General features: G+C 41.4%; 1 protein-coding gene across 2 annotated transcripts in view; it reads right to left on the reverse strand.

The window, feature by feature from the left end:
• The window catches only part of il1rapl1a (interleukin 1 receptor accessory protein-like 1a), a 458044-nt gene that overhangs the window by 392046 nt on the left and 38456 nt on the right, over positions 1-27542 (reverse strand). For both annotated transcript variants that reach the window (XM_061724618.1, XM_061724617.1), the window contains exon 2: positions 4504-4608. In XM_061724618.1, coding sequence (XP_061580602.1) covers positions 4504-4585 — 82 coding nt within the window. In that variant the 5' untranslated portion in view covers positions 4586-4608. The remainder of the gene's footprint in view (positions 1-4503; positions 4609-27542) is intronic.

The following is a 27542-nucleotide window of genomic DNA, read 5'->3' on the forward strand; positions in this document are numbered from 1 at the left end:
GTCGAGAAAAAGTTCAAAACACCGAGAAAAATGTTGAGAAAAAAAGTCAAAATGTCGAGAAAAAAGTCAAAATACCGAGAAAAGTCAAAATGTCGAGAAAACTGATAAATTTCGAGAAAAAGGTAGAAATGTTGAGAAAAAAGTCAAAATTTTGTGAAAAAAGTCAAAATGTTGAGAAAAGTCAAAATTTCGACAAAAAGTCAAAATGTCGAGAAAAAAGTCAAAATACCGAAAAAAAAGTCAAAATTTCCAGAAAAACGTATAAATTTCGAGAAAAAGGTAGAAATGTTGAGAAAAAAGTCAAAATTTTGTGAAAAAAGTCAAAATGTTGAGAAAAGTCAAAATTTCGACAAAAAGTCAAAATGTCGAGAAAAAAGTCGAAATGTCGAGAAAAAAAAAAGGAAAAAAAGAAGAAAAAGGTAAAAAAGAAAAAAAAAGAAAAAAGAAGAAAAAGGAAAAAAAGAAGAAAAAAAAGAAAAAAAGGAAAATAAAGGTCAAACATTTTTGAAAAAGCTCCAGGGAGCCACCAGGTCGGCACTCAAGAGCCACAGGTTGCCGACCCCTGGTCTGGATGAACTGATAGACAAACTGGTGAGAGAAGAACGCTCTCCTATCCTCGACATTAGCGTGGGCTCCTCTGCTGAAACTCTCCGCCTCCCCCTTATTGCAGATATTTACTCCGGAGAAAAAGATTCCTTTTTGCTCACACGAGTTACAAAAGTGGAACTCCAACAACAGTTTGGTTTAGGGGTCAAAAAGTTTTGCTACGCAGATAAATTACATTTACATTTTATGCTCAGAACGAGTCAAGAACGGTTGAACTCAGGTCATTAGGTTTTGGATTTCATTAAAAACATGAGGAGTATTTATACAAAAAGACAGCTTAATTAACATTTAAAAGCAAAGTGTATTCATCATCCTTCGCCCAACCTGCTGCTCTTCCTGAGCTTGATAGCACTTAGTCATATTTCAGGTCACTTTTTCCAGGCCAGTGCGTTTTCATTTTGGCTGCGCTGATAAATTCTCGCGGCGCTACAACGGAGGAGATGAGCGCGAGTTTACGTGGAGCGGCTGATGAAGTCGCCGTGGAACTGCCGCCGGCAGGTCACCGGTAGGTTGGCTCACGACTCGTCTCATTAAATACCAGGACAGAAGATTTGAACCAAAGGTCAGGACGGTGCCGTGAGCTGGATCCAGTCCATCAGCGTCCCAGCGTTGCTGCTGGACACGGTTTAATAACCAGAGACACCCGCGGGGATAGAGCTACCTCCGGTTTACAGTGTGTGTTGGTGTGTGTGCGTGCGTGCGTGCGTGTGTGTGTGTGTGTGTGTGTGTGTGTGTGTGTGTGTGTGTGTGTGTGTGTGTGTGTGTGTGTGCATACTTCTTTACCTGTTAAGAATACCATTAATTCATCAAACAGTGTTAGATTTGGCATTTTTATGTTTTACTACATGTAAAAACATCACATAAAAGGTCAGACTTTATATTATTACACACACACACACACACTAGGGATGGGCGATATGGACTAAAAAATGTATCATGATAATTTATGGCATTTATCCCGATAAAAATTACGATAAAAAAAATACCAATTCAACTCCATCTTTTTAACTATAAATCTATCACACTCTCAGATCCGCCATGTTTGTTACACAAAAACGTATCAACGGGAATTTATCCTTTTTTCTTTCTTTCTTTTCTTTCTTTCTTTCTTTCTTTCTTTCTTTCTTTCTTTCTTTCTTTCTTTCTTTCTTTCTTTCTTTCTTTCTTTCTTTCTTTCTTTCTTTCTTTCAGGCTCATTTCATTCCTTCCTTCCTTCCTTCTTCCCTTCCTTCCTCCTTTCCTTGTTTTCTTCCTTCCTTCTCCCCTTTCCTTCCTTCCTTCCTTCCTTCCTTCCTTCCTTCCTTCCTTCCTTCCTTCCTTCTTCCCTTCCTTCCTCCTTTCCTTGCTTTCTCCCTTCCTTCCTTCCTTCCTTCCTTCCTTCCTTCCTTCCGTCTTTTCTCCCTTCCTTCTCCCCTTTCCTTCCTTCCTTCCTTCCTTCCTTCCTTCCTTCCTTCCTTCCTTCCTTCCTTCCTTCCTTCCTTCCTTCCTTCCTTCCTTCCTTCCTTCCTTCCTTCCTTCCTTCCTTCCTTCCTTCCTTCCTTCCTTCCTTCCTTCCTTCCTTACACAAAAACGTCATCAACGGGAATTTATCATTTTTACCTCGAGATGACAAATTCTTACCGTGGGGAATTTTTTTGACGGTTTATCGTGAACGGTAAAATATCACCCATTCCTAGCACGCACGCACGCACGCACGCACGCACGCACGCACGCACGCACGCACGCACGCACGCACGCACGCACGCACGCACGCACGCACGCACGCACGCACGCACGCACGCACGCACGCACCCACGCACACACACACACACACACACACACACACACACACACACACACACACACACACACACACACACACACACGTTTCTGTGATGTAGAAAAGTTATTGACTTCTTAGAGGACTCACTTCATGAAATGAACAGAAAGCACGATATCTTCTCGTTTCTTGAGCAGCGACTTGTTTAAAAATGTTTGCTCCGGCATTCATATCATGAAAAGTTTCTGCTCTCAAGTCTTTCTGCTCTCCATTTTCTCTTTTGACCTTTTACATTTGTTCAAAATTGATGTTCAATTTGCTGGCATTTAGAAGCAAAATGAGTTTCACATTAACCGTTTGTGACCCGGTCCCTGAGAAATTGGATCATTTGGGGAGCTGTCACTCCGTCTGGATCCAGGGAGGTCCGGCCGGTTCTGAAGAAACCGCACCGTATTTCTTTTCATTAAGTCACATCCCTGCACCTGAGTCACAAGCAAAAAAGGCTGCACTTAAAACTAAATTACTGAACACTTCCCCCATTGTGTTTACAACTACCTGTCCATCAACCTCCACGAGCCAAAAGCACGCTGGCATCTGGGTTTAGCACCAGAAAACAGCTGAGGGAGAATGTTTAACACCCACAGATACAATCTCAACATCAAACTATGTTTATAAGCCAAAAAATAATTAAATAAAGAAGGAAAAGCAGCTATAGTTTCATATCTGTTCACTTGTGGTCATGTTTTTAGTTATCAAAGAAACCTGCTAAAGCGAGTCATGTGTAGGGATGGGCGGTATGGACTAAAACATTTACCACGATAATTTCTGGCATTTATCCCGATAACGATAAAAAAAAATACCAATTCAACTCCACCTTTGTAACTATAAATCTATCACCACATTCAGTCTTTGGAGCCAAAACACTGCTCTAAAAGATACTAAATACTACTAAACTACACCAATTAAACTGAATTAATAAAAACCAATTAAATGAGTTACACCTGTACTGCAAAACTGGAATGACTCAGATCCTCCAAGTTTGTTACACAAACACGTATCAATGGGAATTTATGTATGTATCTTTCTTTCTTTCTTTCTTTCTTTCTTTCTTTCTTTCTTTCTTTCTTTCTTTCTTTCTTTCTTTCTTTCTTTCTTTCTTTCTTTCTTTGAGGCTCATTTCTTCTTTCTTTCTTTCTTTCTTTCTTTCTTTCTTTCTTCTTTCTTTCTTTCTTTCTTTCCTTCCTTCCTTCCTTCCTTCCTTCCTTCCTTCCTTCCTTCCTTCCTTCCTTCCTTCCTTCCTTCCTTCCTTCCTTCCTTCCTTCCTTCCTTCCGCGAGATGAAAAATTCTTCTCTTTCTTTCTTTCTTTCTTTCAGGCTCATTTCTTTCTTTCTTTCTTTCTTTCTTTCTTTCTTTCTTTCTTTCTTTCTTTCTTTCTTTCTTTCTTTCTTTCTTTCTTTCTTTCAGGCTCATTTCTTTCTTTCTTTCTTTCCTTCCTTCCTTCCTTCCTTCCTTCCTTCCTTCCTTCCTTCCTTCCTTCCTTCCTTCCTTCCTTCCTTCCTTCCTTCCTTCCTTCCTTCCTTCCTTCCTTCCTTCCTTCCTTCCTTCCGCGAGATGAAAAATTCTTCTCTTTCTTTCTTTCTTTCTTTCAGGCTCATTTCTTTCTTTCTTTCTTTCTTTCTTTCTTTCTTTCTTTCTTTCTTTCTTTCTTTCTTCTTCCTTTCTTTCTTTCTTTCTTTCTTTCTTCTTTCTTTCTTTCTTTCTTTCCTTCCTTCCTTCCTTCCTTCCTTCCTTCCTTCCTTCCTTCCTTCCTTCCTTCCTTCCTTCCTTCCTTCCTTCCTTCCTTCCTTCCTTCCTTCCATAAATCATCTTTACACAAAAACGTCATCAACGGGAATGTATCTTTTTTACCGTGAGATACAAATTCTTACCGTGGGGAATTTCTTTTGACGGTTTATCGTGAACGGTAAAATATTGCCCATTCCTAGTCATGTGCATCAGCAAAAATTAAAACATCAAATAACCGTGGTAGGTGGGAGTTAGTTCAACCATTATTTACACTGAAACCTCATCACACCGACATTAAACCGTGGGCAGGTGCAGGTGCATGCAGAGACTTAGAGGTGGTGTGTGTTGGTACCTGAGCCTCGCTTGGAGACCCCCTTGACACTCCTGGACAGGGTGACGTAGAGCAGGATCAGGAGAGGGCTGGGAGGTCTCATCTTCCTCCCCCTGTCCTCACAGCCTGCACAGAGAAGAGAGGAGGAGAGAAAAACAAAGATCCATCAATCAGCGGCTTCACATGAGACCAAGTTCCCTCCCTGCTGCAATCGGCGAGGGCGTCGGTGCGGAGGCGTGTTCTGCAAATACGACGGCGACCGGGCAAACATTTACACAACCGCACTCCAACGCCGACGCTGCATTCTCCACATCTCCACATCGCCCCCCGAGGGTCTTCCTCCAAACGATTCTCTCCCACGATCGCAATCGAGACGACGTATCATTACACGGATGTATTTCATGAAAAATCATTCCCCGAGATGCTGACGAATCAATAGAGAAATAATTATACGTGTAAGAAACACGGCTTTTAATCACTATATCTTTAAAAGAGATTGGAGGGCACCTTGTGGGAATCAGTCGATCAACTTGCGACTCGCAGAGATGTAGCAACACTCGTCCCTCATGGACTCATAACTTGCATTAATTGATGGAGGTGACTCATTCTCTGCTCCTCATCTTCTGAGCAAATGACATAATCTAACATGTAGTAATTACCTTCTAATAGCCGGGCTCCTGAAATAGAGCTGGTGCCGCTGTATAAATTTGATGTTAAATGAAAAAAGAACACACTCATCAAAGTAAGAGTTTATTAGCTGACACCGTTAGCTGATGGCATTACCCTTCAAAAGCAACCATCGTCTCTCTGCAGCCAATGCTTTTCCTATTAAACGGGCTGCAGAGCTGCAGGAAAAACTAAATTAAATTACATATTAAATATAACAATAATCAGTCACAGTTACAGGTCAAGACAAAGACTGTAAAAGGATTAAACCTCATTATGTTATATTTAATTTATTTACAGACATTGTTGTCGGGAACGCTCGGCATCAAACTTAAAGGAACATCTGGAGTTAAAACAACTCTATTATTAGAGAGTAAGTAGCACAAACTTTTGTCGGGGACCAAAACAACATGAATGGAAGCAGAATATATACGATTATTTGAAACTCTGCGTGCCGGTGCCTGGTTCCTGCTTAACATTAACAAAGGCTTTTTGCTCCACGCAAACATTGAACTTTTAGCTTGATGTTTTAGCTTCAGTCTGGAAAATGCACGTTATGCAGTAAATAAAAATCCTAAAATTAAATTATGCTCAGTAATGAACAAAATTACAAATCAGCTACCAGCTGGGTTTTGGCAACAGAAGCTGCTGGTGTGCAGACAAGAGTTATGATTTTATATTTGCAAAGTTTGCATGTTCTCCCTGTGTTCGTTTGGGTTTTCTCAAGGTGCTCCTGGTGGTAAATATATGTATACATATATATGTTTATACCAAGGTCTGTGTGAATACTCGATTCTGATTGGCTGGCAGGTGTAGGTTATAACTTATAACTTATAAGTTATAACCTACACCTAGAAAACAAGTTTGGTCAAATTGCCTGATATCTTTAATATCATTGCGCTGGATCAACTGCCAGGTGGTAACCACGGCAACGGAGATTCAGACAGCCTGTCCTAACTGCATGCGAGGGTCCGACTGTCGCGTTGCACTGCGTGGCATCGGACGCGCTTTGTCCTGAAACACTGAACGCGTTATCGGCCCCACGTTCTACCACGTTCTTTTGATTGACAGCTGAGACTCGCCTTTTAAAAGGCTGATTTATGGTTCCGCGTTACACCAACGCAGACCTTACGGCGTAGGGTACGCGGCGCAGTCACCGAACGGTGCGCGTCGCCGCGTAGGCTACGCCGTCGATTTTACGCGGAACCATAAATCAGCCTTTATTCACCTGCCCGTGCGCTCCTGAAAGAAACTCTTAAATAACTCCTAAAAGAGTAAAGGGACAAGTAAAAGATGGGCGAGTACTTGTAATCTTCCTACGTTTGTACTTTCTAAACAGAAAACAAGCTTATTATTCGGTGGAATAAGTGGGGAAAAAAAACGAACAATTAACAACGGCGTGTGGTGACGCAATCAAACAGCGAACATCGTGGAGTGACCGGCGTGTGGTGTTAATGCAGCAAACATGTCAGCATGTCAGATCATTACTGGGATGTGGGAAAAAGCAGAGGACACGAGAAATCCGGCAGGATCCGGAACAAATTAAGCCCTAATAAGATTAAGATAAGATTCTTATTATATCTTATTATCTTATCAGAACCTTCCAGCTCCCTGGCGATCTCCCTCCAGCAGCTGCCACTTTATTGAGGTTCTTGTATTGAAATGATTGTTTCCTACAGCGCTTTCAACTTTTTTTTCAACTTTCAACCGGCTTTCAACGCGAGCGACAGGAAGAAAATAGAAGCAGGGCGTGCGACAAAAGTCCAGCTCAAAACGGCGCGCCGCATCGCGCTGCGTCGCTCGCAACCAGTATAGACAGTGCAATAAAAAATAAAGCAATGGAATTGTTTTTGACGCTGACGCTGACGCTCGCTCGCGTCGCATGCGGTGTGGACACGGAGAAGAAGAGCCGGCTACTGCAGGACGGACACATGAGTGATTTTGTATTTTCTTTTAATTTATTTGGTGAATTTAACAATTTTGATGACTGGGATTGATAATATTTGTAGCTTAATGAAACGGTTATTCATTTTAATGATTGATAGCCTAATATTTGTAGCTTAATGAAACATTTCATTTTTTGAATGGTTAGTCATATACAGGACCGTCTCAGAAAATTTGAATATTGTGATAAAGTTCTTTATTTTCTGTAATGCAATTAAAAAAACAAAAATGTCATACATTCTGGATTCATTACAAATCAACTGAAATATTGCAAGCCTTTTATTATTTAAATATTGCTGATCATGGTTTACAGTTTAAGATTAAGATTCCCAGAATATTCTAATTTTTTGAGATAGGATATTTGAGTTTTCTTAAGCTGTAAGACATGATCAGCAATATTAAAATAATAAAAGGCTTGCAATATTTCAGTTGATTTGTAATGAATCCAGAATGTATGACATTTTTGTTTTTTTAATTGCATTACAGAAAATAAAGGACTTTATCACAATATTCTAATTTTCTGAGACAGTCCTGTATGTAGCTTAATAAAACAATTTAGGAAACTATCTGTGGACTTTGATCCTTTGAAACAAATATATTTACTGTTTGTTACTGATGTCCCGTTGCTAAGTCGTATCTCAGGTCTGTCCTAGTTACTGGAGAATCAACACTGTGTCCATTAAGGAGCTTATGGGACGGTAGTGATTGTTCCAGGTATTAGTCAGATCCTCAGGTGTTACTGTACCAAGGAAACTGAGTTATGGCTTGTTAAAAAACTTTGTAATTTACCAGGTTCCAACGGCTGCAGACAAGAGATTAAATAGTCCACTCAGCCGCTCAGCTGTGGCTTGTTATAAAAATAATGATTTCAACTGAAAACACATTAAAGCATGAATAACTGATTTAATATTTATGTTTTTTGGTAAGTGACCTTGGTATAAGCGGATGGTTCACGCCCCCCGCGTCGTCCATATATTTAAGTTAATGGACACCTCGTCGGGCATTATCCCTTACATATACACACGCAAACACAATGAAATAGCAGCCATGGTTGACAGAGATGGCATGATTAAATGATTAAAGCTACTATTCAAAATGAGAGCTAATCTTTGGCTCTTCATCTTAGAGGCACCACACAACCAAAAGACTAAAGTAGGAAAAGAGTAGATTTAGTGATGGCCAGAACTGTCAATCTGAGTATATAAGGAAAGGAGACCACAACACACAGCAATTAACCCGATGAACCGAAAGGAGGAGACAGGGCCGCGGCCTTTGAAGACTGAAACTAAAAGAGACGGAGCCAGGAGGGACTTAGGAATGTGCAGCGGGTCACATGACCTCCAGATTTGCATACCTAATGAAAGGAGCCTCTCTCAGTTTGTGTTTACACCACACTTTCAACTCCTGCTTTAAAAAGACTCCTTTCTCTTGTCCACCATCACATTCTGCTGGGAAACAACTTTAGTTGAGAAACACAGCACTGCTCATAAACATATTTGCCAAATGCCACAGTTTAACAATTTCTTCTGGCATTTTAGATCGGGGGCTCAGGAAACCCCGACGTTAATCCTGATCTCTAGGTTTTCATACATCTCCGTGTTGTGCACGTTTACGGCAAACGTGTGTGTTCTGCACGATGTCAGACGAAGATAGTGGGGGACCCATCTCACCCAGCTCACTCCCATCAGGTCGCAGGTCCAGGTCCATCAGAACCAAAACCACCAGGCACTACCACCTTCTTAAATAAAGGCACCTCACCCCCCCACTTCTAAAAGGGAACACCCTCACCAAGATGGGACGGCAGTAATAATAACTAGAAAATTTCATGAAATTTTGACCTTTATTTCTAAAGCGCTTTTTCAAAACAAGTCACAAAGTGTTTTACATGCAATTAAAAACAGGAAACAAACAATTAGTACAATATTAAGATAAGACACAATTGAGAGATAATAAAAACAGACAAATAATACAGTCAGTTAAACGCAAGTCTAAAATAATGACTTTTTAAAAGTGACTTAAAAGAAGACAGTGTGTTAGCTCCCCTGATCTCCTCCGGCAGGTCATTCCATAAGCGAGGGGCTAAAACAGAAAAGGCCTGGTCACCTTTGGTCTTTAAGTTGGACCAAGGAATGGCCAGGAATGACCCACCAGAGGATCTCAGGGTGCGTTCAGGCTCGTATGGGGTCAGGAGGTCAGCTATGGAATCAGGAGTTAGCCCCATACGAGCCTTAAAGGTAATAATTAAAATTTTAAAATCCACTCTAAAACGGACTGGGAGCCAGTGATGGGACTTTAAAATTGGTGTGATATGTTCTCTCCTGTTGGACATGAGTAATGAGTCTGGCTGCTGCATTTTGAATTAACTGTAGTTTATTTAGATTTTGCTGAGTGAGGCATGAAAAAAGTGAATTGCAGTAATCTAACCGGGATGAAATAAATGCATGTATAACTGTCTCTAAGTTTTTAGATGAAAGAAATGACCTGATTTTTGATATTTTTCTAAGTTGGAAGAAGCATGATTGGACAACGGAATTTATATGCTGGTCGAAATTGAGGTGTTTGTCAAAAATAATACAGAGGTTTCTACAAGAAGTGGTGATGTTGGATGAGAGGGGACCAAGATGGGAAGAAATATGATTTTGCGATGAGTCTGGGCCTATGATGAGGATTTCTGTCTTCTCTGAGTTAAGTTGTAAAAAGTTTGATGCCATCCAGTTATTGATTTCTGCAATGCACATGTGGAGGTTATTTAGTTGATTGGAGTTTCTATTATCAAAGGAAAGGTATAATTGTGTATCATCGGCATAGAAATATGGAGGATTTTTTGTGCCAAAATTAAATAAATAAATACATCATTAATTAATTAAATTGGGAATGAAATATATCATTAATTAATTAAATGTGTCATTAATTAATTAAAATTAGAATGAAATATGTCATTAATTAATTAAAATACAATTCATTTTAAGTAAAAATATATATTTATTGTTTCAGCATTTAATTAATTAATGACACATTTAATTAATGATTTCGTGTTGCGTGTGAATCATGAAATGTAAAACTGCATTTAATTAATTAATGACACATTTAATTAATGATTTCGTGTTGCTGAATCATGAAATGTAAATGTAAAACTGTCAGTTTCACTCGTCAAACTCAGTGGGCGGATTCCAAACACCTGATTGGTTCCCCTGCACATCAAGTCAAGGCAAATCGAATCCACATAATGGATTGTTGCAGGGCTTCGGGACATATTCCCATAAACTAGGGCCGCATTCAGACTGCAGGCAAATCTGATTCATATCTGATTCCTTCTCATATCCGATTTTCAGGGCTGACTGTCCACACTGTTTTTAGCAATTGTCCAAATCGGATCTGGCTCTGTTCAGACTGGGCCACATCATTGACTGATCTGACGGGTTGCCGTAGCAACGACGTCGGAGCGGAGGCGCCACCCAGCGCGTGTATTGTGTGAAGTCATGTATTTCTTTTATATATATAAAAAAATCCCAAAATATCTGTACCGTTTCCTATTGGGTCGGCACTGCGCATCATTTTTAGACATAAAAATGAACGCATACCGCAAAAGTTGTGTCTCGGCGGAGGGACCCGACGTCCCAGCAAAATGAGAAACAGAGAAAGGTGTTCAGAACAAAACCACCAGCAAACTAACAAACCAACCAACAAAGCTCAGAGTTAACAAAACGAACCAGAAATATTACAACTATAATAATATATAATAAGTTATAACTATATAATATATATATATATATATATATATATATATATATATATATATATATATATATATATATATATATATATATATATATATATATATATATATATAATAACTATAATACAACTCTATTAAAATAGAAAATAGAAAACATGTTATTATTGCAGGTTTAACAGGTTTTGAGCATATGGGTATTATATTTCCATCATTAGGGAGAACCCCCTATTTCTAATGACAGAATTTTCACTGTCTAATGTTCTATCTAATGAGAGAATTATCACTGTTTCAGCAGGTCTCTTAGGTTTATAATTCAGATTAATTTTCGTTTACATATAACATTGTTTGTAGTCATTTTAGTGCAATTTAAAGCTTATTTCTACAAATAAAATCAGCACTGTAGGCAGCGATCTTGGACCAGCGGCCACTCTGATTGGTCCAGCACGCTCACGTGACAATGTCGAAGCACTTTGTGTCAACTCCGCCTCTGGAAATAGTTCCACTTTTAAAACGTCGTTTGTGAAGCCAGTTTCCCGAGATCGGACTTCGACGACTAGATAAATGCTTGGCATCAATAGCTGTATATGTTGAAGTGACTGGCATGAGATAAAAATTCGTGCGCAGGAGAAAACAATAATAATTTCCATGTCACCTCCAGGGCTCCGTACCATGGATCTATTATAAAACGCTCCGTACAGACCAAAGCAGTGGATTCCACTAGATTTGCGTTAGCTCCGCCCACTGAGTTTGACGAGTGAAACTGACAGTTTTACATTTACATTTCATGATTCAGCAACACGAAATCATTAATTAAATGTGTCATTAATTAATTAAATGCAGTTTTACATTTCATGATTCACACGCAACACAAAATCATTAATTAAATGTGTCATTAATTAATTAAATGCTGAAACAATAAATATATATTTTTACTTAAAATGAATTGTATTTTAATTAATTAATGACATATTTCATTCTAATTTTAATTAATTAATGACACATTTAATTAATTAATGATATATTTCATTCCCAATTTAATTAATTAATGATGTATTTATTTATTTAATTTTGGCACAAAAAATCCTCCATATAGAAATGGTATTTAATATTGTGTTTTGTAATAATATGACCTAGAGGAAGCATGTAAATGGAGAACAGTAATGGACCGAGAACAGACCCTTGAGGAACTCCATAATCTAATGGTGATGAAGATGACTGAAAATTACCAATTTCTACACAGAAAGACCTTTCGGACAGATAAGAATGGAACCAATCTAAAACCAACCCTGAAATGACTCGGTATTGAGTCATATGGAAACTAGCTGAACCAGGATGGAGCTGATGTTTACAATCACGCAGGATCAGGAAATAACCAGGTTTGTTTCTGGGTTTTTTTCTCTTGGTCTTGATACTCTCTGGTATTGATAGTGTCTTGGTCTTGGTCTTGGTTTAGGTGGTCTTGACTACAAGTTTCAATATATACTGCCAGTCCAAAGTTTGGACACACTTTCCCATTGATTTGAACTTCATAGCTGATGTAGATGAATCACTTAGGACAAGTGAATGATTGGCAGGTCAAGTGTTTGTTGCTGGGTGGTAAGACAGCAGCATTCTCAGCCCTTCAGTTCCCAGTTCCACTGGCCAGGCCCCTTTCCTGTAGCCTAATTCAGCAGAACAAAGTCCATGACCTTCCTCTGTATCTGAATCATGTCATGCCTTCACAGGCTCAGTGGGCTCCGGGTCCTGCCAACCATGACATCACCACCCCGCTGCACAGAGGGGTACTGTGCTCTCTGCACGACCACCGCAGACACCGAACCACCCCACCCTCGTCCGCCCTACACCTCTCCCTCCTTTGATTTCCTGCACTCTCGCCATAAAAGAGCTGTCACTGGAACACATGAGTGCTGAAAAAGCTCCAGCCAAAGTACGGAGCCAAAGTGGTGCACGGGGTCAACCTGACATCTCAGACACCGGGAGAAGAAAAACAACGTCTGATATCAACGGATATTTGACATAAGTCTCTGGTCCTTTTCAGCTGACTATTGTTCCATCTGTAATTGCGTTGAATCATTCAGCTTTTGAAGTTTCTTTCAACGTTTCATCATGCTCTAAGGGAGCGTTCGAATGGCGCGTTAATTCCCCTGAAGGTTCTTTCTCTTCACACGGCCGAAAGCATTGAAAACTCAAAAGAGACTTTATTTTAGTTGCAAGACCAAGTTCTAACAGTGTAACTGATCCGTCTCTCGTTCCCGTGGCCTTGTCCCACGGGATTATAAAGACTTTACCCCTCGGCACTAAATGGGTGTCTATGGAGCCAAATCAAGGCCAAAGGTTTTGCTAATTTGAAAATAAAATTGTAATTGAAAAACTAAGATTTGAACCTGAAAATTCAAGTTTTGATCATTAACTTATTTTTTTACAGTTTCAATTTTTTATTTCAGTTTCAGATCTTTTTTTCAGTTTCAGATCTTTTTATTTCAGTTTCACATATTTTTTTTTTCAGTTTCAGATCTTTTTTTCTTCAGTTTCACATATTTTTTTTTTTCAGTTTCAGATCTTTTTTTCAGTTTCAGACTTTTGGCCCTGATCTGGCGTAGGGGGCGTGGCATCATGAGTGACAGCATAACAGAGAAGTTTGAAACTGAAAAAAAAGATGTGAAACTGAAAAAAAAGATGTGAAACTGAAAAAAAAGATGTGAAACTGAAAAAAAAGATCGGATAGTGAAAAAAAAAAAGATCTGAAACTGAAGAAAAAAAAATTGAAACTGTAAAAAAATAAGTTCATGATCAAAACTGAACTTGAATTTTCAGGTTCAAATCTTAGTTTTTCAATTACAATTTTATTTTCAAATTAGCAAAACTTTTGGCCTTGATTTGGCTCCATAGGTGTCCCCTAAAAACCGAACAGATTCAGATCGGGTCTAGGTCCTGGAATATCGCTGCAGGATATCACCGCCCAATCACTTACAAGGATTTGTACCAAATTTTTTTAATAATAATAACTTTCCTTCATTGGCTCCACAATGGGGGAAATTCGTTCTCAGCATTTAACCCATTTCTAGTTAAACTAGGAGCAGTGGGCTGACATTTGTAAGAATTAAAGCAGCACAATGTAACTTTCAGCTTTTGTTGAGTTTGGCGACTCCTTTGGACAAAAGCGGTAGTGCTTTACCAGAAATAACTATATTTCCCATGAGCACCAGCGCGTACTGCCGGAAAACTCCTGTCCCCGTCGCTGCATTTGTTTTGATAGTGAATGAAATAAGACGGGACGGACTTTCAAAACTACTTTTCTGTTTTCAGCGGTCGTTTGCAGGATGGATAACGAAGAGATAATGTATCTATTTTTGGCTAAACAATATAATATGACGATGTTGAAAATCACTAAGTTCAACTTGGTTTTATTAGTGAAGTCACGCCCGCCCCACTGTCCTGTTTCAGCCAGATAATGCTCCCAAACTACAAACGTTTTTTAGAGGGACTTCGTCATAAATTAGTAGTCCAACATACTTACTGACAAAATAAAAAAATACTTTATAACCTGTGAATAACTGAATGCCCATTCCTTATATTTTGCAGATCAGCCCTGCACAATTTTACAGTTCTCAGGAAAAATACTAGAACCCAAGACGAATCCCCTGTATGTGAAAACATTCTAATTTTGATTCTAATTGAACATAGAACTTTACATTTACATTTGTATCATAACAATTCTGTCTCTCTTGTCGGACATCCCTCCTCGTCTTTCAGCTCACGCCAGCGAGTAAACGTCGGGCATTTCTTTTTTTTTGTCCGGGCATTTAGCTTGTTACTCTCCCGCCTTCTTTTTTTTGCCTCCTCCAAAAAAACTTTTATTTCCACGCCCCGCCCAGCTTTCGTCTCGACTACGAATCGGGAAGGAGGGGGAAGTGACGTATGCCGTAAAGCAGTCAAAGCCGTAAAAATGTGTAGTTTTTTAGTGTGGCAGGGTTCCTACCATGCTCCTCAAAGTTACATAGTGCCAGTGAAGGCGATACAGACCCCTCAGACCATGACAGAGGTTCATTAAACCTGTTGGAAGTTGATGTACCATCACAATGACTCTGGAAATATTAGATTAAGGTGGAAAAGTTACATAGTGCTGCTTTAAGGGCCTTGCTCAGGGGCCCAAAGTGGTTAACCTCGATTGCAATCCAGGGACTTGAACCCAGGTCCTCCAGAGCCCGGTTCCTCCAGAGCCCGGGTCCTCCAGAGCCCAGCACCACCTCTGTAACCACTAGGCTGCAAAGTCATATATTTTGTGACTATCTCACATACATTTAGAGCCTTTGAAACATGTTTTATTCTTTATGGTGAAACCGTTGCACTTCGTGCCACTGAACCAGCTGAAGTGAGGCTGCGTTGTGCGAATAAACGTTGCATCGACACTATGATCCTTTGCTCAATGAAACCGTCGCCACAAATCCTGCAACGGCACGTTACAGCTCCCCGATAAAGGAGGCTGGCGACTTTAAGCTGTTTTTAAAATGCTGCACGGAGGTAAACGGCACACAGACGTGGTCTTGCTTGTTAACCAAGCCTTTTCTCTCCGAGGCGTCAGAAGCAGGTATGTTTGAGGAGGTGAACACGGAGGCATGGCGTGATGTCTGCGCTCCGGCGATGCGTGATGCATGCGCACATCATCACACACGGTGGCACACATGCCGTCGGCCTGCTGCTCCTCACTGGAGAATGTGGGTCTCGCCTGCCAACTCTAAACCTCCCTAACCCTAACCCTCACAAAGAAGCAGAGGAATTTACTTTCTGCTGCTTTAGTTGCCGGGGTTGTATCTCCCAGACTAGCCGCACTTTCTCCCAGAATTCAATTACCACCTCGTGATATTTGAATTAAGAATTAAGAAAGTTGTCCAGTTGTGTTTTTACCAACTGAAGTTGATTTCCAAAATAAAATCTTTTTTATCTCCTGTTATACCACGGGGTGTGTGAATACTCGATTCTCATTAGCTGGCAGGTGTACATTAAAAGTGATAATCTAGACCTAGAAAAAAAGTTTGGTCAAATTGGCTGATGTCTTTAATATCATTCCGCTGTATCAACTGCCAGGTGGTAACCACGGCAACGGAGATTCAGAGAAGAAGAACCGGCTACCGCCGGACGGCGACATGAGTGATTTCGTAATTTATTTTAATTTATTTGGTGAATTTAACAATTTTAATGACTGGGATGCAGAATAATAATAATAATTAAAGCTGAAAGCAGCGATGAACGGGCCTTCGCGCGTGCAATTTGCACCAATTAAGGTCAAGGACTCAAAACTAACTCCGATGACACCACCCACGACTGTCAATGTCAAACCATTCAAAAGTTATAGCAGAAAATCGGGACAACCAATCAGAAGAAGGGGCGGGGCTAGTTCAGGCCAATGAAGGTCAAGGACTCAATACCGAGTCCCATGACACCACCCACATGTCTTTATCACAACCCGTTCAAAAGTTATGGCAGAGAAAAGTTTTCTAGGGGGCGCTGTTGAGCCATTAGGCCACGCCCATTAATGCAAACCATGAAATATCAAATTTATCGCCAGACCTGGCTTGCCTGCAAAATTTGGTGACTTTTGGGGAACTATCAAATATGGACCAATCAGATGAAGGGGGGCGCGCTTTTTGGCGTCTAGCATTGCCACGGTAACACTTTTGAAAGAGAAAAGTAATGCGCGTAGTCGCAGGATGGAGACGCACATTTTGATGTATAACACACCTGGGTGCACGATACGGTTCGGGCTCTGAAGCGGCTGAAGAAATGGCATAAAATTCGCCAAAATCACACAATTAATTCAAAATGGCGGACTTCCTGTTCGGTTTCGGCCATGGCGCAAAGAGACTTTTCTTTAAGTTGCGCCATGATACAGGTGTGTACCGATTTTCGTGCATGTATGTCAAACTGTATTGTGGGGCTTGAGGCACAAAGTTTTCTAGGGGGCGCTGTTGAGCCATTAAGCCACGCCCATTAATACAAATCATTAAATATCAAATTTTTCGCCAGGCCTGGCTTGTGTGCAAAATTTGATGACTTTTGGGGCACGTTTAGGGGGAAAAAAGAGCTTCCTTTCGTGAGAAGAAAGAAGAAAAAAATAAATAAAAAATTCCTACAGATACAATAGGGCCTTCGCACTGTAAGTGCTTGTGCCCTAATAATGACTTGGTTTTATATAGCGCCCTTCAAGGCACCCAGAGCGCTTTACAGAGATCATTATTCATCCATACACATTCTCTCTGGTGGTGGTAAACTACGTTTGTAGCCACAGCTGCCCTGGGGCAGACTGACGGAAGCGTGGCTGCCATATCGCGCCAAACGGCCCCTCCGACCACCACCAACATTCATACACATTCAAACACATTCACACGGGGCAAGGTGGGTAAGGTGTCTTGCCCAAGGACACGACGACAGCAACTGGGACGGAGCGGGATTCGAACCGCCAACCTTCCGATCATTGGACGACCCGCTCTACCATCTGAGCTACTGCCGCCCCAGAAGAGGAGAGAAAAGAAGATAGCAGAGCGGAGCTGAACGGACTAGAATATCTCCCGTTGCTAAGTCGTATCTCAGGTCCGTCCTAATTTCCTAGTTTCTGGAGAAGTCAACACTGTGTCCATAAATGGTTTGAATGAATGGTTTGAAATAGAGAGTCGTGGGTGGTGTCATCGGACTCTGTATGGAGTCCTTGACCTTTGTTGGCCTGAATTAGCCCAGCCCCTTCTTCTGATTGGTTGTCCCTTTTTTCTGCTATTACTTTTGAATCGTTTGACATAGGAGGTCGTGGGTGTTGTCATTTCTGATATGCTTATGGGGGCGGTGGCAATGAGTGCGAGGGCCCGTTCATCGCTGCTTGCAGCTTTAATTATTATTATTATTATTATTATTATTATTATTATTATTATTATTATTATTATTATTATTATTATTATCATTAGTTGCAAACTGACTGTCTCTGCTGTGTGCGCAGGACTCTGGGCACGTCACACTTTTATCTCAATTTCTTCCCTCTTCCCACAGGAGATGAGGATTCACACGTTAGATTCCCACTTAAGGCGAAAGTAATTTGCAGTTGTGCCATCTTACGACTGGGGGGGGGGGGGGGGTGGGGGCTCCACCATCTTGGCATGGCGAGCTGTCGGTGATTGATCATGTGATTTAGGGATTTAAACCAATTTAAAGGCGGCCTGCAGTCTACACTTAGGTAAAGTACATTTTCATAGAGAGAGGTTACGATTGAAAATTGTTGTTTCCTTGCAGCCGTGATGCTCGCTGTGTTTTCAACAACAAACGTACATAATGTCATCTCTTTAAGTCACATCAGCATTTGAAGCCCTTATACACAGCCAAAGAGATAATATTAGCATTAATGTTTAATTGGTTTTAGAATTTGAAGAGTGGACTAATCATTCATCCGTTTGTGAGGCTAATCGAGATTTGTGCTTAACCCTTGTACTGTCTTTGGTTAAAATGACCTAATTCTCCTATCCTTCTTTCCTACTGCTCTCTCCTTCCTTCTTCCCTTCCTCTTTTTTCCCTTCCTTCCTTCCTTCCTTCCTTCCTTCCTTCCTTCCTTCCTTCCTTCCTTCCTTCCTTCCTTCCTTCCTTCCTTCCTTCCTTCTTCGCGTCCTTCCTTCCTTCCTTCTTTCCTCCTGCTCTCTCTTTCCTTCCTCCCATCCTCCCTTTCTCCCTTCCTTCTTTCTTTCCTTCTTTTCATCCTTCCTTCCTTCCTTCCTTCCTTCCTTCCTTCCCTCTCTTTCCTTCTTCCCTTCCTCCCTTGTTTTCTCCCTTCCTTCTTTCTTTCCTTCTTTTCATCCTTCCTTCCTTCCTTCCTTCCTTCCTTCCTTCCTTCCTTCCTTCCTTCCTTCCTTCCCTCTCTTTCCTTCTTCCCTTCCTCCCTTGTTTTCTCCCTTCCTTCCTTCCTTCATTCTTTCCTTCCTTCTTTCCTTCCTTCCTTCCTTCCTTCCTTCCTTCCTTCCTTCCTTCCTTCCTTCCTTCCTTCTTTCCTCCTGCTCTCTCTTTCCTTCCTTCCTTCCTTCCTTCCTTCCTTCCTTCTTTTCTCCCTTCCTTCTTTCTTTCCTTCTTTTCATTCTTCCTTCCTTCCTTCCTTCCTTCCTTCCTTCCTTCCTTCCTTCCTTCCTTCCTTCCTTCCTTCATTCCCTCTCTTTCCTTCTTCCCTTCCTCCCTTGTTTTCTCCCTTCCTTCCTTCCTTCATTCTTTCCTTCCTTCCTTCCTCCCTTCCTTCTTTTCTCCCTTCCTTTTCTCCCATCCTTCCATCCTTTTTTTCTTCCTTCCTTCTTTCTTTTCTTCTTTTCATTCTTCCTTCTTTCCTTCTTTCCTCCCTTCTTCTCTTCCTCCTTCCTTGACCCGAAGACAGCACAAGGGTTAAGGCGATAGCATTAATATCTCCCTCTTTGTAGGTTTTGAATACTGGAGCAAAAAATACACGATGTTAAACTTCCTCTGAAACAAATGACCAGACAGATAAAAAGTCAACGAGAAACGCTACAGAAGTACGTGTCATTCTGAATGTGTGGACGTGCGCTGGAGCCCGACACGAGAGAGCATCGTTAGACCCTCCACTGTTTGCTACGTTTCCATGACAACCAAGCAGAATTGTGACAACTGTCTCGTTAAGGCGATGTAAATGTCAAACTGTGATGTGACTACTCAGACCGAGGTCACAACAAGCAGAAGTAGTTTTAAAAACAAACTGAAAAAGATGATTTTAGAAAGGTGTGTGTATAATATCTGATTAATATCCGACTTCTTGGTTTCTTGTTAAACTTTTGTTTTTGTTGTTTTTTGGTTTCATAAGCCTAGATATTGAGTTGGTGTGAAAACAGGTTTTAACAATACTTTCCAATTGTAATTAGCAGTCGACACTGTGGTAAATTACTTTAACACAGTAAACTGTTGCTATAACGGGCTTCACCTTTCACGTCCGAGGACTGAGGTCAAAACAAGATCTGACCACATGAAGATCCAAGGTCTGAGTTAACCTTTGTACTGTCTTTGGGTCAAAATGACCTAATTCTCCTTCTTTCCTCCTGCTCTCTCCTTCCTTCTTACCTTCCTATTTTCTCCCTTCCTTCCTTCTTTCCTCCCTTCCTTCATTGTTTCCTCCTTTCTTTCCTTCCTTCCTTCCTTCCTTCCTTCCTTCCTTCCTTCCTTCCTTCCTTCCTTCCTTCCTTCCTTCCTTCCTTTCTTTCTTCCTTCCTTCTTTTCTTCCTTCCTTCCTTCTTTCCTTCCTTCCTTCCTTCCTTCCTTCTCTTATCCCTTCCTTCCTTCTTTCCTTCCTTCTTTCCTTCCTTCTTTCCTTCCTTCCTTCTTTCCTTCCTTATTTCCTCCTGCTCTCTCCTTCCTTCTCCCTTCCTCTTTTATCCCTTCCTTCCTTCCTTCCTTCCTTCTTACCTTCCTATTTTCTCCCTTCCTTCCTTCTTTCCTCCCTTCCTTCATTGTTTCCTCCTTTCTTTCCTTCCTTCCTTCCTTCCTTCCTTCCTTCCTTCCTTCCTTCCTTCCTTCCTTCCTTCCTTCCTTTCTTCCTTCCTTCTTTTCTTCCTTCCTTCCTTCTTTCCTTCCTTCCTTCCTTCCTTCCTTCTCTTATCCCTTCCTTCCTTCTTTCCTTCCTTCTTTCCTTCCTTCTTTCCTTCCTTCCTTCTTTCCTTCCTTATTTCCTCCTGCTCTCTCCTTCCTTCTCCCTTCCTCTTTTATCCCTTCCTTCCTTCCTTCTTTTCTTTATTCCTTCCTTCTTTTCTCCCTTCCTTCCTTCTTTTCTCCCTTCCTCCCTTCCTTCTTTCCTTCCTTCCTTCCTTCCTTCCTTCCTTCCTTCCTTCCTTCCTTCCTTCCTTCCTTCCTTCCTTCCTTCCTTCTTTTCTTCCTCCTTCCTTCTTTCCTCCCTCCCTTCCTTCTTTTCTCCCTTCCTTCTTTTCTTTCTTCCTTCCTTCCTTCCCTCTTTTCTCCCTTCCTTCCTTCTTTTCTTCCTTCCTTCCTTCTTTTCTCCCTTCCTCCCTTCCTTCCTTCTTTTCTTCCTTCCTTCCTTCCTTCCTTCTTTTCTCCCTTCCTTCCTTCTTTTCTTCCTTCCTTCCTTTCTCCCTTCCTTCCTTATTTTCTCTCTTCCTTCCTTCCTTCCTTCCTTCCTTCCTTCTTTTATCCCTTCTTTCCTTCTTTTCTTCCTTCCTTCCTTCTTTTCTCCCTTCCTCCCTTCCTTCCTTCTTTTCTTCCTCCCTTCCTTCCTTCCTTCTTTTCTCCCTTCCTTCCTTCTTTTCTTCCTTCCTTCCTTCTTTTCTCCCTTCCTCCCTTCCTTCTTTTCTCCCTTCCTTCCTTCTTTTCTTCCTTCCTTCCTTCCTTTCTCCCTCCCTTCCTTCTTTCCGTCCTTCCTTCTTTTCTTTCTCCCTTCCTTCCTTCTTTTCTTTCTTCCTTCCTTCCTTCCTTCTTTTCTTCCTTCCTTCTTTACTCTCTTCTTCCTTTCCTCCTTCCTTGACCCGAAGACAGCACAAGGGTTAAAAAAAATTAAAAAATATGCTCCGATTGTCCCGAAAATAAATAAATAAATCCAATTGTGTGATTTGTTTCTTATCCTTTATCTTATCTCTTTTTTAATTTTTAATTTTCTTGATCTCTACATTTTATCTCTGTGTCTGTGAAGTGTCTTTGAGATCTTTTAAAAGCGCTCTATAAATAAAATTGATGATTATTATTAGATTTGGGCAACTTTAGCCTGCAGATGTGGCCGCAAGATCCTCAGCTTCGTCCTCCATCAGTAGTCAAAGCTGCAGTGCCATGAAATGTGACACAAAAAAAGCACGTGAACACACACACCCACACACAAGCAGGCAGAAACACACACAAGGACACACACACACCCACACACAACCAGGCAGAAACACACACAAGGACATGCACACGCCCACACGAGAGCTGGCTGAGTCACGGCGGCTCCTGTAAGTCACTGTGTCAGAGACGCCGGGAGGCCAGCTACCCTACTGTACGTCTACCTGCATCGTCATCCGCTCAGTGTGGTGTGTGTGTGTGTGTGTGTGTGTGTGTGTGTGTGTGTGTGTGTGTGTGTGTGTGTTGGCGCCGCTCTGCCAGATGCGTCACAGTGTGAGTCGAGCCCCGTGAGTATTATGGTATAGTAGTAATGTGAATCACTGGCTCGGAATGGAAAACAAGCCTGGTGGCAGGCTGAGCAAAGTATCGTTAAAATGCATTTGACCGCCTTTGACCACGGCCAGGCGTGGCTAATCTCCGGGGGCCCGGTCAGAGGTGCTAGGAGTTAACAAGCAAGGTGCTGCCAGCTATGCCCTGCCTCGGTCCCAACACACACCTCCTCACGGTGTGAGATTAATTGCCTCGCAGCCCTGAGCCTATCTGCTCCCCTGATGTTCTCCGGGAGACACAAGTGCGCGAGGAGCACACTCAAGCACACAAAAATCAGCGCTGCGCGTAATTAACTGAGAGCGCTTCAAGGCGGGCTAAAGCCACTCGCTCATGAGCGGTCACGACCAGGAACCGTGGGTCGTTGAGGTTTCGAGCTCACGCACATTCCCTCGGCAGCGAAGTGCCTTCCTCCCGTTGTTGTTGTTGTTGTTGTTGATTGCTCCCAGCTTCACCCCCCCACCCCCGCGGTGCTCGGGCCATTGTCAGCTGTCCAAGGATGACTGGCTGCAGAAACGCTCCCGTGCTCCTGGTCAATGCTGCCTTTGATGGGGAGCAGAGGGCGGCACCCCCCGCTCGCCCCGTTAGTGTACCCGCCCCGCTGGGGGCGGCTGGAGCACTACTGACCCACTACAGCAGGGAGATTCAACTGGCGGCCCGCGGGCCACTTGCAGCCCGCCAGGAGCTTTTATGTGGCCCCTGGTCATATTTTAAAAAAAGGGGGGGAAGTAGTGTTGTCCCGATCGATCGGACGCCCGATCGTCGGCGGACGGCGTCACTTCAGGTCGGCAGCCGGAAGTGACGAAGTAAGCGAAACTAACAGAGGTGTCTTCAGTATTCACATTCATTACTCAGGTAGAAGTATAGATACTAGAGTTTAAAAATACTCCTGTAGAAGTTGAAGTATCAACTCAAGTTTTTTACTCAAGTAAAAGTATAAAAGTATTGGTTTCAAAACTACTTAAAGTATAAAAGTAAAAGTAATGTAAGGGGGAAAAAATCCATTAAGGACAAAAGCCATTGAAAATGAATGCATCTTAGTATAATGCAAATATATTAAAGAACCATATATGTGTACTATTGAGCATTAACATGTGTTTCAGAGAGCAGGAGATATGATGACTAGTTGTCTATAAGTATTGTAATGGTGCAAAAAGTCAAACTTCAGAGGCATGTTATCATTTATCGTAATATTTATTGGAATGTACATCCAAGTTTAGTTGCAGGAATCTGAGGGAACGGATGTAAGAACAAAACTGGACAAGAACATCTGAAACAACTACAACCAAATTCACTCTATCCGGATGGAGCAATTTAACTGGATAGTTTTTGTTTTAAAGGCTGAAATGAAATAGAGTAACGAGGCTGTTTTTAAAATGTAAGGAGTAAAAAGTACAGATAATTGCGTGAAAATATAAGGAGTAAAAGTAAAAAGTCGTCTGAAAAATAATTACTCCAGTGAAGTATAGATAACCAAACTTTCTACTTAAGTAAGGTAACGAAGTATTTGTACTTCGTTACTTGACACCTCTGGAAACTAACATAGTTTATATATATATATATATATATTTTGTTAATTAATAAAAGTTTAAGATGCTTGGTAGCCTTTTCAGTTGGTTAATGATTCATTGGACAGTGTTTTTTTTAAATAACTGAATATTATATTTAACATTCACAATGACAAAATCTGGAGACAATTAATATGTAAACTAGACAGATATTCTCCTGTTCATCCCTGTGCACAAATGTATTATATATACCATGGGCGTCAGTTTGATTTCAGAAGTGCTGGGGACATTTACCATAAAGCTGAGTAAGGTTTGAAAAGTGCTGGGTACGAGCTAGGCCCATTACTTCCGAATTGAGGTTTCATGATAAATAATAGGCATTGCATTAGATGATGCGTATTGACGCGATATTGTCCCCATATTAAAAGCCATCTGCGCGGTCTTATTTAGGTCGTCGGAAACATCATATACATATTGCAAGCCTTTTATTATTTTAATATTGCTGATCATGGCTTACAGTTTAAGAAAACTCAAATATCATATCTCAAAATATTAGAATATTTTGGGAATCTTAATCTTAAACTGTAAGCCATAATCAGCAATATTAAAATAATAAAAGGCTTGCAATATTTCAGTTGATTTGTAATGAATCCAGAATGTATGACATTTTTGGACTCCAGAAAAATAAAGGACTTTATCACAATATTCTAATTTTCTGAGACAGTCCTGTAAACTTGTTTATGTCGTTGTGCTGAACCACTTCTGAATATCCATGGTTACTTTGTGTTAACGGAGCAGCAGAGAGCAGCACTGGCTGCTGCAGGAATCTGCGCGCTGGAAGCAGATGAGTGACGGACACTGGCTGATTTATGGTTCCGCGTTGCACCAACGCAAAGCGTACGGTGTAGGATACGCAGGGATGCGAACGTACGGTACGCGACGCTGCGTAACCTACGCCGTAGGCTACGCCGCCGATTTAACGCGGTACCATAAATCAGGCACATTTGTCAGATTTTTCAGACTTTTCGTCTTTTCAACTGAGCATGAAGACACATAAAATGAGGGTGCAATGCATATGCACCCTCGTAGAACCGGGCCTGCAGAACGCAACTTTTAATTCACAATTCCCAAGCCCTACCTGGAGGTGAAGCCGGAGTCCTCCCCGCAGCGCTGTCTGGCACACACATATCTGGGCACAGACGCAGCAGGTCCTGTTGTCCCGCCACTAAGATTTTGCTGGCCTTAATGTTTCCTGTTTTATTTTGTTCATTATTGATACATTTAGTGTTGATGTGTGTGTGTGACAGACGTGTGTATGGGACGTTAATGAAAATACGGGACAAATCGCGTCTTACTTAATTTTTTTTTTTAAGTGGTGGGGACAAATCTGCTCGTCAGACAAAGTGGTGGGGACGCGTCCCCACCGTCCCCGGCGTAAATGACGCGCCTGATATATACATAAATCTTTGTCTTTGAGTACAAAACACATTTTGAAAACCTCCAAATTTTCCGCCTGCTCGCTTTGTGCGCGCACGCAGTGTGGCCCCCTCTATACAGTCCTTTTGCAGATGTGGCCCCCTGAATAATCTAGTTCAGGGGTAGGCAACCCTGGTCCTCGAGTGCCACTGTCCTGCATGTCTTAGATGTTACCCTGCTTCAGCACACCGTGATAAAAGTACCTGTGTCATCAACAGAATTGTGCAGCCCTGGATGACAAGCTGATGACGATGATTAATTAGAATCAGGTGTGTTAAAGCAGGGAAACATCTAACACATGCAGGACAGTGGCACTCGAGGACCAGGGTTGAATACCCCTGCACTAAAGATTTAGACAAGTCAGGGTCCTCAAAAGTCACACACAAATCCAGCGTAGCCCACAGACAAAAAACGTTTGTAAATCAGGTTATATTTGTGTGTGCATCAAAAATACATTTGTGTATCTTGTCCTACGCACGTGTGAATTGTTCTGTGTATTTGCAAATCATCCCATGCATTTGTGAAAAAGAGCGTCAACAACGGCCCATAACTATTTTCTTCTCTGGAAAAAACACACCTGCACCGCGGCTTTAGGAGAAAAAGACGCTACATGGTCAGGATGCAGCGGCTCAGAAGAGCAGAAAGACGTGCAAGGCGGTGCTGATCTCCGCAATTTGAAGCCTTCTATAATAATTGTAAAAATAATTTCACTTATCATGGGTTCTTTTTGGAACGTAACCCCTGCGAAAAACGAGGGATTACTGTAATGACAATATCTCCACGTTGCAAAACTCGCCTTTTCTTGACTCATGACCGTCATGTTTTTGAAAGCACACACACTACGTTTCCTCTGGTCTTTCCTCTGGAAAAAAAGCTTCACTGTAGCTGCAGAAATAATGAGTAATGCACCGTTTGGTAACGGTAACAGCGTTACTGAATTTAAAAAGTAATGCGTTAGAGTATTAGTTACTGCAAAACTAACAGTGTTACTGTAACGCGTTACTAAATAACGCGTTAGTCCCAACACTGGACGTCACCGACGCCACAGAAAGGCTGACGTGTTTTGTGGTGAACTCAGTCAATGTCCTGATTGTACGCAGGATCACCGCTGTCACAGAGGCCGACAGGTAACCAGACGGCCGGTCCTGAGCTAAGGTACATGTACGTGGTGCATGAGGCTGAATAACTGTCCTTTCATTGGCGGAGCGGTATAACTACAGAGAGGGGGTGTACATTCATCATCTTTTCAAGTCACTTCGGTCTCTCTGAAGTGGAGCTCTACGAGCTTTAAGTGGTTTGGCTATGAGAACATGCCGTGCACCAGCGAGCAGTGCAGCGCTCACAAACACCAAAGGTTTGTTTGTCAAGGGCACTTTCTGCTCTTTTCCATTAATTAAGGCTCCTCGTAATCAAAGATACTTCAAGCTCAAAGGGATCATTCCTTCTTTCAATTATATATAATTCAGTTTGCTGGAGCAGACAGGAGGCCCAACGAGGAAGCATCGCATTCATCTTCGCTCTCTGAAAAGACGAGAGAAGCCGTTTTTAATGGAAGAGCTCTGCAGGATGTGCTGAAGTGTTGCCTTGATTGTTTGCTGTCGTCATAGTCTGACTCGGATTGCAATAATATGCTCATTTGGACTCAAACTAACATCAAAAACGTTAGGCTGGAAGCCCCCGAGCTCAGTGCATATTTATATCATCCTCCATTAATGCTTCGCTTATCTAAAAAGCTCCTGCTCAAGTGTTCATGCTCGCTCCTGCAGCCAGATGGAGCAACCGTGAAGCTTTCAAATCGCACAAACGTGAAATTCAAACAAGTTTTAATGAGTTTGTGCGGTTTTATTCTGGCCCCTGACTGACAGAGTCTTATACACCTTTTCCTCTTAACTGGTTCCAGGGCTGGTTCTGGTTCTGGGCCAGTGCTGAGTTTGGAACCGGTTCCAAGGTAGCACCAACTCTTTGTTGGTCTAGAGGAAAGAACCGCTTACGTAAGCGGAGGGGGCGGAGTTATTAAGACCAACGGCAACAGCAAGACTGGGAGATGGAGACATTTTCAAATAAGAATTAATCTTAATAGAGGACATATTTATAACTTCAGACACAATTAAAGGAAGATCAGTGAGTTTTATAATATTTTATCACAAGGAGGTTTGTCATCTTTCCAAACTTTAGTGAAGATATGGGAGAAGGAGTTGGGGATGGTCTTTGAAGAAAATACTTGGTTAAATATATGTGAAAAAATACATTTTCCTTTTACTAGTAATAAAATTAAAGAGGCTAATTTTAAATTTATTCACAAACTGTATTTAACTCCAATTAAAATGCACAAAATTTCAAAGGATATCTCTTCAAAATGTCCAAATGTAAAAGAATCGATGGAACATTTGTACATATGTTTTGGGAATGTGATCTTTTAATACGTTTCTGGAAATCAATTCATTCCTCCACACAATCAGAATTAGAAATTAATTTCTTCGTTTAGATCACACAATCAAATATATCACAGCAGCTTCGCTCCAACCTCCTATTCTGATCCGGGTATTGAAAAGAAA

Source organism: Cololabis saira, chromosome 6 (assembly GCF_033807715.1).
Source record: "Cololabis saira isolate AMF1-May2022 chromosome 6, fColSai1.1, whole genome shotgun sequence".
NCBI lineage: Eukaryota > Metazoa > Chordata > Actinopteri > Beloniformes > Belonidae > Cololabis > Cololabis saira.